Source organism: Trematomus bernacchii, unplaced genomic scaffold, assembly GCF_902827165.1.
Source record: "Trematomus bernacchii unplaced genomic scaffold, fTreBer1.1, whole genome shotgun sequence".
Classification (NCBI taxonomy): Eukaryota; Metazoa; Chordata; class Actinopteri; order Perciformes; family Nototheniidae; genus Trematomus; species Trematomus bernacchii.
Window position 1 is genome coordinate 23,243,623 of NW_022987739.1, and position 17,192 is coordinate 23,260,814.

At 42.2% G+C, this 17,192-nt stretch overlaps 1 protein-coding gene across 1 annotated transcript in view; it reads right to left on the reverse strand.

Moving 5' to 3' along the window:
* The window catches only part of pde4dip (phosphodiesterase 4D interacting protein), a 41,806-nt gene that overhangs the window by 21,182 nt on the left and 3,432 nt on the right, over positions 1-17,192 (reverse strand). Inside the window, exons 2-20 of the mRNA XM_034147301.1 lie at positions 16,666-16,803; positions 16,464-16,583; positions 16,199-16,291; positions 15,798-16,007; positions 15,329-15,487; positions 14,949-15,044; positions 14,139-14,276; positions 13,876-14,055; positions 13,058-13,252; positions 12,725-12,973; positions 11,946-12,096; positions 7,217-7,323; positions 6,364-6,530; positions 5,356-5,644; positions 4,885-5,038; positions 4,290-4,406; positions 2,769-3,246; positions 1,340-1,575; positions 732-780 (exon numbers count right to left, since the gene is read on the reverse strand). Coding sequence (XP_034003192.1) covers positions 732-780; positions 1,340-1,575; positions 2,769-3,246; positions 4,290-4,406; positions 4,885-5,038; positions 5,356-5,644; positions 6,364-6,530; positions 7,217-7,323; positions 11,946-12,096; positions 12,725-12,973; positions 13,058-13,252; positions 13,876-14,055; positions 14,139-14,276; positions 14,949-15,044; positions 15,329-15,487; positions 15,798-16,007; positions 16,199-16,291; positions 16,464-16,583; positions 16,666-16,803 — 3,326 coding nt within the window. The remainder of the gene's footprint in view (positions 1-731; positions 781-1,339; positions 1,576-2,768; positions 3,247-4,289; positions 4,407-4,884; positions 5,039-5,355; positions 5,645-6,363; positions 6,531-7,216; positions 7,324-11,945; positions 12,097-12,724; positions 12,974-13,057; positions 13,253-13,875; positions 14,056-14,138; positions 14,277-14,948; positions 15,045-15,328; positions 15,488-15,797; positions 16,008-16,198; positions 16,292-16,463; positions 16,584-16,665; positions 16,804-17,192) is intronic.

Sequence of the window (17,192 nt, forward strand, 5' to 3'; positions counted from 1 at the left end):
TGTAACATATGCAACCATTTTTGAGTTGATATTTGTAGGAGCCATTTAGGGGTGTTGAAGAATAAAATTTCCATTACAATATTGGTTTTAAAAGTGTTTGATTTAAAAAAAGAAAAGAAAAAAGGAGCCCTTTACTGTATCTTTTTGGTTCATGTGTTATAATATGTAGTCTGAAGAATTGTAATAAAATGTTTTTAAAATTGCCAATTGCCTTCTGTTAATTAGATGTCTATATCCAGCCCTCTCCCTCTTGCCCTCCCTCCTTAATTAACCAATTAGCTCTGTCATTCATTATCCTGTGAGATCATGGCATATTATCGAGTGAGCATTGGATTATTCTGCACTGACGAACAAACATCGGTGCTAGCGTCACAAACCAGTACTTTCCATTGACCGAGATCAGGCCTGCTGTAATGCAGAACAGAACACAACACCACAACATAAACAAACTCACAAGCACACACAAGCGCGCACACACACACAAGCACACACAAGCACACACACACACACACACACACACACACACACACACACACACACACACACACACACACACACACACACACACACACACACACACACACACCACACACACACACACACACACACACACACCACACACACACACACACACACACACACACACACACACACACACACACACACACACACACACACACCCACACACACACACACACCACACACACACACACACACACACGAGCACTGACCGGATAGCGAGCAGCTCTGTTTTCTCATCTGGATCTTCATGACGATCTCCTGTTGGAAAGAGTTAGCATTTAAGCACTTTTGGGTTCCCTTGTCTCAAAGTCAGTTTTTGGTTAGATGCCTAAAATAAGGTCTGTGGTTAATACAAGCTTAACAGATGTTCATGTTTTTGTTCTATGACATAAAACATGTCAGTAAATACCCCACTTGTGTATGTCTGCAGCTTGTATGTGTCTTTAAAACGGCGGTTGCTAACACGTGACGGAAAGAGATTGCTAAGCGTTATCACACCAAATATTAGCCGGCGTTAGCTTAGCGGTGGTGAAGGGAGTTATGACCGTCTTGTAGTTTGTTTACATTAGCTATTTACGTCTGCCGTTTGCTATTGCGCTTCAGCTATGAAAGTGGTGTCAATATATGGAGAATACCATTCTGATCAAAACTTGTAAGTATCATAAACTAACTTAGCTTTTTTCAAGCGAGACCTTATGGTGCTGCTAACATCTGGGTACGTCATACCCACTCTATGTTAATGTATCAAATAAACTCGGACATCTTTGAGACTCCATATCACTGCTGTATATAAAGTGAATCAAAGCAGGCCACTCACGTCCGCTGATCTTGGCGCTGACCCGCTGGGCCAGAGCCCCGCTCTGAGCCAGCTGCTCCCTGAAGCTCTGGCCCATGTAGTAGTCGATGTCGTTGGCCCTCAGCAGCTCCTCGAAGGCCTTGGTGGTGTCCCCCAGGTGCTGGGTGAGGATGTTGCACACCCCCCGACCCTCCCTCAGACGCTGGCGGAGGTGAGACAGCTCTCTGGCCTGGGCCTGGATCAGGGTGTCGAATTTACTAAAGAAGAAGAAATAGATAAATTAGTGTTGTTATCTATGTTTTTATATGTGAGATAATAGATGATGAACACAACTGAACCAGTTTTGATGTTTATTATTTGAATCACAATACTCATCCTAGAGGGAACTACAGCAATTTTATTTATAAGTAACTAACCAGTCTACAAAAGCAACACACAACACATTTCCTTCTTCTATTTGCTATCATAATAAACTAAATCCTATATTTGTCCGAATTGTCTCATTGCAAATCATAGGCTTTGGGCTTTTTCATTCGTTTCAGCGACTTATACAATCATATTTACAAGACCATCACACCCATACATCCAAATGGTTTAAAAATGATACAACCAGATACAAATTAGGTAATCATTTGTTTTGTTTGTTGACATTATTAATTAGACATTATTAATTGCGATAAGGTCAAATAGATACAAATTATAAAAAAGGATTATGCAAATACTAAATATGTCTGAAGCTTAGCCATTAGCATTATAAATAGAAATGAATAATACCTCATGATAGCAGATGTCCCTCTGCCCTTTTTCAAACAATGATAATGTTCTAAGGTTCAGATTCTGTACCTGGCTTGATAGCTTTACCCTATAAGGTGTGTTTTCATCTGTACAGTATATATTGATAGAATTAAAAATGTATTTATATATATCTGTTGCAGAGATCCTGCAGTGAAGCATTTACATTCATGTCCAGAAAATGTTTGTTTCCAGATCATCTGTATTCAGAATCAGAATCAGAAACAGAAGCAGGTTTATTACCAGGTAGGTTGACACATACGAGGAATTTGACTAGGTGTCGTGGTGCATACATAAAAGTAAAACAAAAATTAAAAACACAGATAGAGAACTATTTTAAGAAAACTATAATAACATTAAAAAATTATAAAAAAGATAGTAAAATATAGCAGTATTTACATTGAAATAGAATGGAATAAAATATGTGCAGTAATTACAAAAAACAGATATTGTGTACATTAAATTACATTATTAAAATCAGGTTCACTTGTATTTACATTTTTTAAGTAAATGTTTGTTATTTTCTTTTATTTCCTTTTTCTTTATACATGTTTTACTTCTTACTTTACTTAAAAATATGGAACTTTATTCTGCTGTGATCTGATGTATATATCAACTTGAAAAATAAAGAAGAATGAGGAAATGTCCTGGTACTGACCCCGGCCATGTGGCAGACTTCACGTCCTCGCTGCCTGGCTCCTTGCCTCCTTTCCTCAGCTGGTCCTCCAGAGCGTCCACACGGGACACCAGCTCCAGCAGGCCCTTGTCTGCTTGGGGGTGACGGGGAGAGGCCAGAGCACCTCCGTCTGAGGACTGCCAACCCTCGTCATCTTCCGCGCCGCTCTGGGTGGGCGAGGCCTGGAAGGACCAGTTGACCTTGCGGGGGGTGGAGGGGCCGTAGTCGCTGGAGGTGGAGAGGGAGCGCAGCCGGCTCTGCAGCCCGCGGATCACCCCCTGAGAGCGGGTCAGCTGGGAGCGGAGGTCCTCCACCAGGCGCTGCAGAGAGGACATCTCGTCCCCATCCCCGGAGCTCTGAGGGGGGGTCTTGGTGAAGGTGGAGCCCTTGCTGCCGCTGTTGGCAGGCCACCACTGGGAACCACAGTCCAGAGACGTGCACATCTCCAGGTCATCAAACTCTGTCCGGGAACAAACAGCACACGCATTCATCTGAGTCCTGGAAGCAGCACTGAGGAGTTATACAAAAAACACTTTCCCATGGTTCCTTTATATCACATGCTCATGCACTGTAGTGGAACAAATACAGTTTTAACCAACAGCACTGCAATAATCCCAGACCTGTGCCTTTTATTTAAAATGTTTCAAGACATTTTAAAGGTCTCCTATCATGCAAAATGCACTTTTTTTATGTCTTTGAGCTCCATACTATTTCAGAAATAATCCTTGATGTGGTTTTGAACATGATATGGCGTTTAATCACGGCAGCACTTAGCTGAGTATCTGGGTAGAATTCTCCTGAGCAGGCAAACCCCCCCCCCCCCCTCTTTTTATTTTTTTTCTTTCAATTTTTTTTTTTTTTTTACTTATGAAATAGAGGGATGTAGGCATGGCTAGAATGGGTGATTTGTTTGGTATTTTGAGCAAAACACTTCATAGACATGTTTTTTATAGACCTATAATATATGCCTACAAATAGTATAATAGGAGACCTTTAAAGGCTGCTTGTTGTGCTGTGTCAGAGGATCTGCTCGCTGGTAAAGTGCTGTACAAATTAAAATATCTTTTTGAGTTTTAAACTCCATTTACTAAATATGAGTTGCAGAATAATAAATAATATAATAACAAGAAAAACTGTTTCTATAGCAATTTTCTTAACATTGTAGTGAACTATTGTACATAAATTACATTTGAGAAAGTCAAACTAATATTATGAGTATAAAAATATGTATTTTTGCCTTGCAAAAGAGTACATTGTACATTTCAACTGAAGCAAAGTATCTAAATACCACTGCAAATGTGTCAATGTGAAGACAGTATACTGTGCGCTGCCGCCCTCTGGTGTTTTTGTGATGCTACTACAACTAACCAGCAGGAAAAGCTTTGAAATTGAATAGTTTATATAACCTAGTAAATAATGAATAGTTTCACTTTTCTTCCCCTTTTCTTGTATGGTTATTTTCTAAAACTGTGCCTCTGACAATGTTTAAACGGTTATATGTACCTGGGCTGCTGGTGTCCTCCCTCTCCGCCTCGTTCTCACTGCGGCCGGAGGTCTCGTAGCCCATGTCCTGCAGATCCACCTGGACCTGCTTACTGTCCTGCTCCACGGCTGTCTCCGCTGTACACACAGAAGAAGAAGAAACTTTATTCCAGTGTATTTGCAGCTGACACCACTAGCAACAAACAATTACTGATGTTTCTTTTGCTTATGTTGCTGAGTAGATGTCCGGCAGTGGCTCAGTCGGTAGGGGCTTGGACTGTGAGCCGAAGGGTCACCGGTTCAAGTCCCTGAACAGACCTAAATATGGAGTGTGGACTGCTACTTGGAGAGGTCCCAGTTCACCTCCTGCCCTGCCGTGGTGCCCTTGAGCAAGGCACCGGACACCCCCCACCCCCCTCAATCCCATTGCTCCCCGGGCGCTGTACAATAGCTGCCCACTGCTCCTAGTACTAGACTCCTAGTACTAAGATGGGTTAAAAGCAGAGGCCAAATGTCACTGTGTGTGCTGTGTGCTCTGCATGTGTGACCATTAAAGAGGAGTTCATCCCTCCCAATTCAATTCAATTAAATTCAAGATGTAGCTATGTCCACTCACTGAGCAGCTCCCTGTAGTCTTTGAGCTGCTCGGCTTGAGCCTGCACGGTGGCTTCAGACACCATCAGTCTCTCTCGAAGCTCTTTGCTCTTCTGCTGCAGACGGACTGACTTTCCACACAAGACAGAGGATGTGGCGCCCTGTCCAGGAGCATCCTGGGGGACAAATTAAAATAAGGGTTAGAATTTCAACAAGGATAACGCCAAATGAAGGAGCCAATAACGGATTAAATAAGTCTTAAAATGAAATAGAACAAGGTACTTATGGGTTATCTGTCGCCACTTTTTTAGTTTTTTTCAGACTCTCTAAATAACCCTATTCCCTAGGATTAATGTTTGTTATTTTGACAAATGAAAAAGTTAATGTGGAGGAGCCAGCTACCCGCTATTAAAAAGAAGCGACAGCTAACCCACAAGTACCTAAAACATCCTTATTTCCACGCACACGTTTTTTTCTGCTGAGTGGTCCCTACCTGTGAGGTGTTGCTGAGCAGCTGCAGGGTCTGAGGTCTTTTGGCTCTCTGCTGCTCTCCACTCTGCATGTTGGTCTGCAAGAGAGTCAGATCGCCATCCCAGGTATCCCACATTCCAGAGTTTTCCTCCTCCTCTTCTTCCTCCTCCTCCACCCCTTCTATGGTCACATCCAACTCCTCCACCTCCTCTTCTTCGCCGTCCACACCCTGCTTACTGTCGGCCTGCAGGCCTTCAGTCAGCTGGTGCTTCAGATCTCCGTTCTCTGCTTTCAGGCTGAACAGAGCTCTCCTTTAAAACAGAGGAATAGAGGTGGACGGTTAGAAATATCCTGTGGCCCTCTAGTGGCCAAAGAATGCTTAATGCTGCTGTAAGTTGAATGGATAGGTGTGTTACCATCAGCTCCATTATGTCGGTGTTTGTCAGCAGAATGACCGAAGACTAGAGGTTTTACCCAATTGTAATAACCTTGGTGGATTCGTGTAGCGTAGGCCGAGCAAGAACTCATAACATTTTGGAAAAGATATGAATCATGGGCAGATACGAGCATTCTTTTTTACAAATGGAAACAGACTTGGTCTTTGCTCTTCTTGTCCCTTTGTAGTTCTTTATCTTTATTTTCAGAGAATATCCCATTAAAAGACTAAAACATAATGTGTACGTTTATGTCTTATTACTCAGTCTTCCATCTGTCGCTCTCAGCCAAACTTACATTTAAAAAAAACACAAAATATAGTTTAATTTCTTGAAAAGGCTTACAAAAAATCTGAATATAATAATAATAATAAAAATACATTTGATTTATCAAGCACGTTCTCAGCGCTCAAAGACGCTTATATAATATCTGTTAATTGTAGTTTTTATTAAACATCAGGAAATAGTGTTTGTTTGGGAATACTTTCAACTGCAATCAATTCCCACTACAGTGTCACAGGGGAGGAAGGTTACTTCAAGGACAATACTTAGTAGTAGGACACGTTGAGCCGTAATCCTTATCGTAATCATCTTACCTCATCTGTGAAAGTGAGGAGAAGCCGGCCTTCTCCAGCTGAGCCTTCAGCTCCCCCAGCTCTCTCTCCACCGCCCTCTTCTGCTCCACCAGCTGCTTGACCTCCATCAGGCCCTGGCCTTCAAACGGCACGTCCTGGGACGGAGGTCTTCCTGTGCCTCCAGGTCCCTGTTGGAACAGACAGTGAGGATTATTGATTAACAGTTACTTACGATGCGTGCACGACGAAGCTGCAGTTATCTTATTGAACACATCCTTTTTTTGTAAATGTAAACTGACCAGAGATCCAAGATAAATATTTAAAGTTCACAGCCGCTTCATGTCTCATAAACCTCCAGCCCTCGGACATAAATCTGCCTCCTTCACTCAGTTCGGTTTAATGGTTGGTCCTAGGCTAACAATAACTTTCAGAGTAGATGTAAAGTATACTTTATTTAGTGTAGGCATTGTGTCACACTGCACATTTGTTTAAAAAGTACATACCAATAAACTCATATAAAGCTCTGAATACGAACTCCAAAAATAACTTGCTCAGTTAAATAAGAACCACACACATTAAGGGGCATTTTCAAAATAAAAATAGTAGTAAGATTAAGGGAAATAAAACATATTAGGGGCCAAAACCTTCAAAGCGCTATTACTAGATGACTATATATCTCTACTGCTAAATTCCTCGTTGGTATCTCATTCCCTTGTGATGATAAATCATAAGTACGTTAATGTTAACCTCTCTGAGCACTGGACTAACATCAGCATTAACACACTAAAAAGATTGTTGTGTTTATCGTGGGATATTTGGCTTCCATTCACTTTAAATTACCTCTTAAATATCTTTGAGTCAAATATATGTATACCTTGGTGTTGGCTGCAAACTGGACCCCCAGTTTAGACTCGTCTTCCTCTTCAGTGTACTCGCTGTTCAGGTCATCTTCAGCCTCGTCTTCCTCCTCTGAGCTCAGTTCTGCGTAGAGACGGGAAAAAAAGGTTAGATTTCTACCATTCATAGGAAATTATTTTCCATTTCACTCTTTCTGAGTTTTCTGTTTGCTTTGTGACTTTGTGCAATTCATCAACCATTCTACTGATATCCCACTGTCAACACAGAAGGGACATTTAGTGACTTGTGGACATTCTCCTCCTTCATCATGATGTCATTTGTAATGCAACATCATCTGCTGCAGTATAGCTGTATGTGAGTATGAGCAGCTCGTAGTTCACTGTTGTGAGTAGTGCTCTGTGTTATTAACTGTGTGATCAAACTTTCAGTGCAGTACATTCAGTACAAAGCCATTGGACTGAATGGAAAATAATAATAGTTTATTTCGACAATGTTGCTTGTAAATAGAACAGGAACATGGGTAATCCAAGCCATGGAAATTTCACATGAAACTGTAAGGAGTTAAATCATGGCCTTGACTTTTCCTTGAAATGAGGTTAAATAATTCAAAGCTGAGGCAGGTAAGGCTCTTATTAGCATAATTGGAACCATATTTATTTGATAGAACTATGTAACCCTCATTACTATTTGGATTCGGTGACAAATTAATATACATTTCAGTGCTGCAGAAACCACTGAAATCATGCATTCAATATAGCTTCTGTAGGTTTAACATTTTTATTTCTATTATATCAGAGTTATAAGTGTGTTATTGATCATTAGTATTTCTTCAGAATATTTATGATATATGTGACAAAAGAATCTACTTGTTTTTTATTGTTTCTCCACTATAATTGTATTGCTTACAGTGTGGAGAGCTCTTTTCAATTTCAGACATCATTTAGAGGCAAATATAAAAGGGAACCTAACAATTATTGGGTAAATTCAAGTAAATTAGGTAACCTTAAGAATTGAAATTTCTCAAGAAATTTCGACTGAATATTTCAAAAATTCTGAATACAACACTGGTTGCAGATATGTATTAAGTTCTATGGTGGCCCTATGTCATAGAAATTGGTGTTTATTTATTATATGTTTAAGTATAAATGACACGTCATAATTATGTTGTTTTCGGGGCTCCAGTGAGGAAACATTTACAAAGCAACAAATAAAGTGTGATGTCTGAAACTAGTGCTTGTGCTTATGATGCATTTTGTTTTTGGGGACATAATGTGTAACTGTCTGTTTACTGTAGTCAGTAAAGGCAGATAAGGATGTCCCAATAGAGACAGGGGGATCATAAAACTATTTGGGCGTGAAGTGAACAGTTATTTCAAGTGAACAAACCATGAAAACCTCCTAAAAAATCCATACAATACACGGCAGGTGTATTTATTAAACTCAATAGGCGCGTTCACACCGCAGTACTTTTCCCACTTTAGTTCCGATATAGTTCCGAAATGTTGCGTTCACACCAAAAAAATCCGGAACTAAAATTAGTTCATGAGAACCTTTTTACCCCCTTTTCCGTCCCTGCTAGAGAGCAAAAAGGTTCCTATTTCTGATTGGCTGGGCAGATTGCAAACCACGCCCCGTAAAACTCAAAACAAGTTTTGTGAAGCTGCCATTTTATTGTCCTCGCATTAGCATTATTAGCATTAGCATTAGCCCAGCGCACAAACACAGAGAGCATACCTGCCAACCCTACCGATTTGGGCGGTAGTCTACCGCTTTTTACATGTTTCTACCGCCTACCGATTTAGCTGGCTTTTCCTACCGATTTCAATCTTCCCAAATTATAAAAAAAAAAATGCTAGTGAGTTATCCGAGCGGCCCACCTCGGTGCCGCAAGTAAATACCGCGAGGAAATTGTCGACGGGGGGGGGGGGGGGGGGGGGGGGGCCACATCGTCCGACCGGCCCACTTCAGCACCGGCCCATCGGGTTTCGTCCCGAACGTCCCGATGGCCAGTCCGCCCCTGGGTGGGACAATGTGTTTAAAGCCAAGTGGACAGCAGATCACGAGTTTATCAAGGTTCCAGACCCTGAACTTCTCAAGAAAGCCAAGTCTGCTACATACCAAGCACTAAAGTGACTGAACATTGTATGACCAATTTTTGTGAAAAATACAAAAAGTGATGAAATATATTAAATACATGGTTTATACCTGTAATTACTGTGGTTACATTTCTTCTGATTACCTAATTTGGGCGTGCACATTTTCCACGCGCAAACCTACCTCTTTTAGATTTGGAAAGGTTGGCATGTATGAGAGAGACTAACTAATGGCAACACAAAATAAAACATGGGAGCGGTGGAGATGAGGAGGTGTCGGCGTTCTGGCGATTTACTCGGAAGGCTTCAGTAGAAGCCAGTCCCCAACTCCGGGGACTTCCGGCCGGGGACTTCGGGTGGCAGTATACACCATGAAGTTGTTTTGCGGCCTGCCAGTAAACCCAAAGCAGAAGAAGACGAAGTGACGTCAGCGGCTTCATTTGTCTAATCCTCCCTCAGGGACTTATTCCGGTGTGAACGCGATCTGTACTTAGTTCATGAGAACTAAAGAGTTCTGATGAACCTTTGTGGGAAAAGTACTGCGGTGTGAAAGCGCCAAGTAGGCACTTTCACACCAAGTACTTTGTCGTACTTAGTTCCCAGTACTTAGTTCATCAGAACTCTTTAGTTCTGATGAACTAAAGAGCAGATCGCGTTCACACCGGAATAAGTTCCTGGGGAAGGATTAGGCAAATTAAGCCGCTGACGTCACTTCGTCTTCTTCTGCTTTGGGTTTACTGGCAGGCCGCAAAAAACTTCACGGCGTATACTGCCACCCGAAGTCCCCGGCCGGAAGTCCCCGGAGTTGGGGACTTGCTTCTACTGAAGCCTTCCGAGTAAATTGCCAGAACGCCGACACCTCCTCATCTCCACCGCTCCCATGTTTTTTTTTGTGTTGCCATAAATTAGTCTCTCTCCGTTGGTGCGCTGGGCTAATGCTAATGCTAATAATGCTAATGCCAGCAAATACAATGGCGGCTCCACAAAACTTGTCCGAGTTTTACGGGGCGTGGTTTGCAATCCGCCCAGCCTATCAGAAATGGGAACCTTTTTCTCCCATGAAAGTACCTGCTCTCTAGCAGGGACTAAAAAGGGGTTGAAAAGGTTCTCATGAACTCAATTCTAGTTCCGGATTTTGTTGGTGTGAACGCAAAATGTCAAGAACTATCGGAACTATACTGGGAAAAGTACTCTGGTGTGAAAGCGCCTATTTACATGGTAAGGTTGAAAATGTATAAATTAAATATATTTGCCATCCAAAAAGTGTGTGTGAAACTTTAATGGAGTCTGCGCAGAGACATTCTTTACATTCTTCAGCTTCATGGGAATGTCAATAAGCATAAAAAGAAACATTCGTACTTACTGTAATCCAGTGTCGAACGAACTCGATAGTATATGTCATAATCATTAATATTGAACCAAAGAAGTGGAGCTGATGGTTGTTGAATTGCACGTCACACAAGCAAACTTTGAACAAGCTAAGCATTGACTTTACAAAAGTACACAGCATCATAATCACATAAAGGCAATGTGGAATGTGCTTATAATTCATATTGTTCAGTTAAATAACATGTTAGTTTAAATTGTCATACAATTGATAGCATTCAAAACACACACACACGCATGCACGCTTGCACACAATAAGTAATATATTACCACTGGCATACAAACAGTTGCATCCTGATTTAAAAAGTAAATCGTCAACGATGCTGTGAATCATACAAAATAGCAACAGCACATCTAACTGCACATTTAGACATTTAAAAAACAATGGAAAAAAAAAGTTCCCGCCATTTATAATCTCAGGAAAAAAACAGCTAGGTTAACGTGAAGAACTTTGTTCCAAAATGATTAGAAAAAACATTTTATATTTACAAAATGAAAAAGAAATAAAAAAAGATTCTAGCAATGTTCAGACTTGAAGTCACAGATATAAATCATTTCATATATTTTGAAGTACACATGAAAATTAGTAAGTACTACTTATTTTAGCCTTTTTTGTTGTATTTTCGTGTAGGATCTGATATTTCCTTCTATACTGAACCCCTTAATAAGAACTTGTTTTTTAAGCAGAAGCTTGAAGATAACAAAACCAAACTTTTGATCAGAGTCATGATCTTCTTTCAAGTGATATCAAATGTAGGAACCATACTGAACCACAGAGGCCACAAACACAGTAAAACGTGATCCTTCTTCTTGCCTTTTTAGATTTAGTTTTTCATCGTTCTGTTTTCTATAACCTCCTGTTACAAAATAGGCAAGTTGCTGCAGTGATAGAGGGATGTTAAAATAGTTCACACTCATGGAGATGGCTTATAGTTATGAAACATCATAGCGTTTGTCAAATTTGAGTCATTATCTCACCCAATTAGATTTCAAAAGATGTACGAAAAACAAACCATGCAGCTTGTTAAGGGGTTTAAAACTCCTAAAATTAAATGTATCATTCATGAAACAGACATTTCTGTCATCCGTGTTCAGAAGCGTGCAGACCAATGCAATGGCTGAATGAAAACTGTTGTAAATGTCACCATCACTGAAAAGGTTCAGTAGTATTTACACCCAGAAAGTCCCATGTGTTAGGTTGTGTTAAACCACCACAGCAGCTCTGATGCAGTTACAGATACTGTCCCATGCTCCTTTGATGCCCACCTCCAAACTCAGGCTGCCTGCGGCCCGGGACGGGGCCCCTGGCTGGGGGACCGTCCCTCTGGACCAGGCTCTCTCTCAGCTCCTGGACCTCCAGGGTCAACTGCTCAACCAGAGGGAGGGCGGAGGGCTCCACCATCTGCCTCTGGAAGTCCTGCAGAACACACACAAGGGCACTTTGACATGCATGTACACATAATCAACACAACATACTGTATTGGATTAATAGGTGAAAAGGGGCAGCTGCATTTGAAAAGCAATGGGAAGTTAAACTTTTTGGTTTATTTTGTTGCCTTAAATAACTACTAAAGATGCTCCCAAAGAGGTAAATATCTTTGTGAATGTATTTTATTGGTGGCATAGTTGCTCATTTGGAGACTAGATTTTGGTGCTGAAGTACTGTGATAATTTCATTTAGGCATGTCAGAAAAGTAAAAAGTATCCAACAGTGTCTCGAAGTTCAAGGTGACGTCTTTAAATGACTTGTGTTCAGAAATTCAGTTTCATATTACAAACATACTGACATTTAAAATATTCTGATAATTTTGCATGACAAATAACAATTATCGTTAAAAGTTGCTGACGATGTCAATAAATGAATGGATAAGCTGACTAATAGACTAGTGCATCACTCATTTTTAACATGATACCAATATTTCATTTTATTTCAAGTATCACAGCTATTGGTTTACCAGTATATTGCATTTTCTCTCATTTCAGTATTGTCTTCTTATACAACAATATACTGTATGTAAAGATTACATTACAAATATCACACTGACCCTGATGATCTCCTCCTTCCCCTGCAGCCTCCTGCTGAGGGCCTCCTCCCTGCTGGCCTGACTCCTGCTCAGCTCCTGGCTCTCCCTCTCCCTCCTGAGAGCCAGACGCAGCTCCTCCTGCACCGCCTGCAGCTCCACAGCCGAGTCCGAGTCCGACCCCCACCCGACCCCCGAGCTCAGCTGCCTGCGGAGCTCCGTCAGCCGACCCGCCTGCTCGCCCAGCACCTCCCCGAGCCGGCTCCCAGAGACCTGGGCAGAGATTTGAGTCATTTTTGTATCCATAGACAGCTTTATATTGACTGTAAGTGATTCTACTGAGCTTCTCCACTCTACCTGAATGTACTGGTCCCTGGAGCTGATGGTCCGGAGCAGATCCTGGACCTGCTCATGGTGCTCTTTCGCCTGCTGGGTGCGGTCGGCTAGAACTTCCTGGAAGAGGCGGTCTTTGAGCTGGAGTCGGATCTTCAGCTCCTCCAGAACATCGCTGGGAGCTGATTGGATCTGAGCCAGCAGAGAGCAGCGCATGTCCTGCAGAGGAGAGAGGAAGAAACATGAAACAGAGACAGCGAATCATAAGAAAATCCCATTCAACAAATGTTAAATATCACCTTTTCTTCACAAGATAATTATTTATTGAAACATTTATTATGACTTTTATGATTTTTTTTATTTCAGATTCAGTTTATTTTGAAAATATTTATGTAAAATATTAAAACTGTGCCATGTAGGCTTTTGGCTTTCATTGCATGTTCTGTTATTGTGGTATTATTTATATTGTCATTTGTAAATGTGTGTTCTAATAATCTCAGTATTCATGTTTTATTGTAGCCAATATGAATGTTCATCTGCAGTAGTAAGAAAGATGCATTATCTCAGTATGAGTCTTAACAAGGTCACAAATGTTATTTGCAGTATAACCTTATTTTTTAATTCTCAGTTTAAATGGAGTCCTTATGAGCGTTTTCGCTTCCTAAATATTTCTGTCTCTTTAGTGATTGCTAATCGTAGGATTGTACTAATAATGACTACCATGACACTTTGACCACAGTAACAGACCAAGTGAAAAAGTCTAATTTGTCTGCAGTCAGGAACTGATTATAACTGATATAAAGGTTTTAGTAAACCCATTTCCTTTGTAACTTCCTGTGTACCTGGGCCTCCTGCGAGCGAGCGTGCAGCGCCCCCTGCAGCTGACCGATGATGGCGTCTCTCTCTCCCAGGATGCCGCTCTGTCTCCCTGCGCTCTGCTGATGCTGCCGCTGCACGTTCCTCCAGGCGTCACACACCTGCTCCAGCTCCAGAGCTTTCCCCCGCAGCAGCAGCTCCAGGCTCTGACACACACAGAAGCATCAATGAGTGATTGGTTGCAGAGAGAGAGGAAAAAGAGGAAGTGTGTGTGTGTGTGTGTTCTTACAGTGATGGTCTCCTCGTTGTTGGACAGCACGCAGCGCTGCCTCTCCAGATCTCTCTCCTTCTCTCTGAGCAGCAGCCGGAGCCGACGGGTCTCCTCCTCCTTCTCCTCCACGCTGCGGAACTTCTCGTCTACTGCTCGCTGGGGATTGGTCAAAAGCACCTTCATTATCACAGAACATGACAGTATAGGTCTGAACATTAATAAACCGCAGAGGATGGGGTTTTGACCTGAGCCGTACCGCCATAACTACAAAGAGTCTTATCTTACATTGAAGAGTCCTCCAAAAGGAACACATATTCTGGATTTTTAAATATCAATGGGGATTTTATGATAAAATAATTGCAAAAAAAATTCATTAAATATATATACATATATATATATATTCCTAATAAAGGTTAAAGGAGACAGAGGCACTAATTAAAAATAAATATGGTCTTCACTTTTATAGCATTATTTAATGTAATGGTGATGCTTGGCGCTAAGAATAGACAGTAGTGACATGATATTGTACACAAGAAATTAAAGGTCACATATTACGGACTTTTTCCTGGCTTTTAAACATAAGCCTCTCTCAACATTGGGGTGTGTGTGTGTGTGTGTGTGTGTGTGTGTGTGTGTGTGTGTACGTGTGTGTGTGTGTGTGTACGTGTGTGTACGTGTGTGTACGTGTGTGTACGTGTGTGTGTACGTGTGTGTGTACGTGTGTGTGTACGTGTGTGTGTGTGTGTGTGTGTGTGTGTGTGTGTGTGTGTGTGTGTGTGTGTGTGTGTGTGTGTGTGTGTGTGTGTGTGCGTGCGTGTGTGTGTTTACCTCCAGAGCTCGGTCTCTCTCCTTGATACGCTGCCGGAGTTTCTGAAGCAGAGAGTCTCTCTTCTCCTTTGGATCCTCCAGCAGCTCACAGTAGTCCTAAGAGAAAAAAGAAACAACTACATTTAGAATACTTTTAGCAGAAACATGAATACAAAAAACACCACATTAGAGAGGAAGTGAAATCATCAACACAGACTCTTATGAAATACATCTTGTATTTCAGAGGAACTTGAGCTTGCTAGCTTCAGTTTGTTATGAGAATCATGCAAAGTATCTGCAGAATGAACTCCTGGGATGTGCCCTCTGTATGAATCCTGTTAATGTGTGCAGGTGTGTGTGCAGTATATCTGAGAGCATGAAGCAGTGTGAGTGTGTCTGACCTGCATCAGCTGCTCTTTGGTCTGCAGGGCCGTCCTCAGCTCTGTGAGGGTCTTCTGTCTCTCCTCCTCCTGTCTTTGCCTCTCTTGTTCGCCCTCCTTCAGCTTCTCCTCTCTCTCCTGCAGGGCCGACCGGGCCTTCTCCAGAGCCAGCTGCAGATCCTGAGCATCACACACACACACACACACACATCAAATCATCAAATCAAAATCAAAGAGCTAGGAAGCAAGGTGATCTTTTAGAGAACACTACTGATGCATTTGTTCTGATTATGCTACATATGGGGGTATATGTCTCATGGGGTAAATGGGTGTCTACCACTCAGAGGGTCAATGGTTTGCTCCCAATCCCTTGCAGTCAACATTTGAAGTGTCCTTGTGCACTTAACCTCGTTTATGGGCTTGGTATTGAAGTATGTATGTTGCTTTGGATTAAAGAATCAGCTAAATGATACTGGTGTAATATCCTCACCTGGTTGTGTCTCTGGGTCTCCCTGCGGTGCTGCAGCGCCCCCTGCAGGTCGGTCTCCAGCCTCTGCAGGGCTCGGCTCAGGTCGTCCTGCGCCCTCACCGCCTGCCGCTGCACCCTCTCATCCGCCTGCAGCTCCAGCTGGGCCTGGAAGAGAGACGCCTGCAGAGCCAGAACCTCACCCTGACCCCGGACACTGTCTGCACCCAACGCCTGGAGGAGAACACCCAGCGAGGGGGGAGGGAGAGACGGACACACACACACACACAGAAGGGTAGAGAGGGACGGATTCAAAGAGAGAGTAAAGAAAATCAGAATTAGAAACAAGTAAAGACACTATATTATTGTATTTCTTTTTATAAAGCTACATTTGGTATCATTCAGTGTCCGCATGGAGGACAAACCTGCAGCTGCTGCAGCTGGTTGCGGTTGGCGAGCTCTTTGAGAGAACACAGCATCTTATTCTGTTCCTCAATCACCCGACACAGCTCTGCAGCCTGCGAAAACACACATATACAAACACAGCTTAGATAGGAAACAGTGCGTTCTTTGTTCATTTTCCCATTTGACATTCTGCTGTGTTCAATCTTTTCAGTTTTTGTTTAAAACTCTGCCTTCTTGTCTCCTATCCCAGTATTGGTCTATATGTATATCTATACATTTCTATACCTCTGCCTCCTTGGAGTTGGCAGTATCAGCGATGTTCTGGATGTTCCTCTCCCGTCGCTGGGCTTCCTCTTGGGCCGAACGCAGCTCCAACTCCATCTCAGCAAGCCGCTCCAGCAGCTTCTACACACACAGTAGACTCAGTACAAAACATCACAGAGATCTGCCATAAAGAGTTATGATCAGATGGAGGAGGAGGTGGTACCTGGTTCCTGGTCTCGCTCTCTCTGATCTTGGCCTGCAGCGAGTGGACCTGGTCCTGGGCCTTCTGCAGCTCGCCCACACACTGACCCGCAGCACTCTCATACTGACTGAGCTGACCCTGCTGCTCATCAATCAGCCTCTGGAAGACAAAGGAGCAAAATAAATGTCAATAACAATGAAAACGTGTAGGATTTGTACTGCAGAGATGATTTAGTGGTGAACACACACGTTACTGTGTGTTTCCCTGCAGCTGTGTGTGAATGATTGAGTGAAAGTAGAAAGTCATGTCAGTTTCCTGTTGCATGACTTCCTGTTAAAAACGGCTGTTGCCTGGGCAGCATGTTGTTGACTTCCTTGTTTTTGTATTTGTTTTTAGGATCTATGTAATGCTGTGATGTCATTATGCCCTAAGGGAGTCAGCTGTGTGTGTGTGTGTCCTTTTCTACAGCTGTTTCAACTTAACTAATACAGTCAGACTGTACAACGGGAAAAATATTTGAAAAACAAATAGTCTGTAACACCTTATTT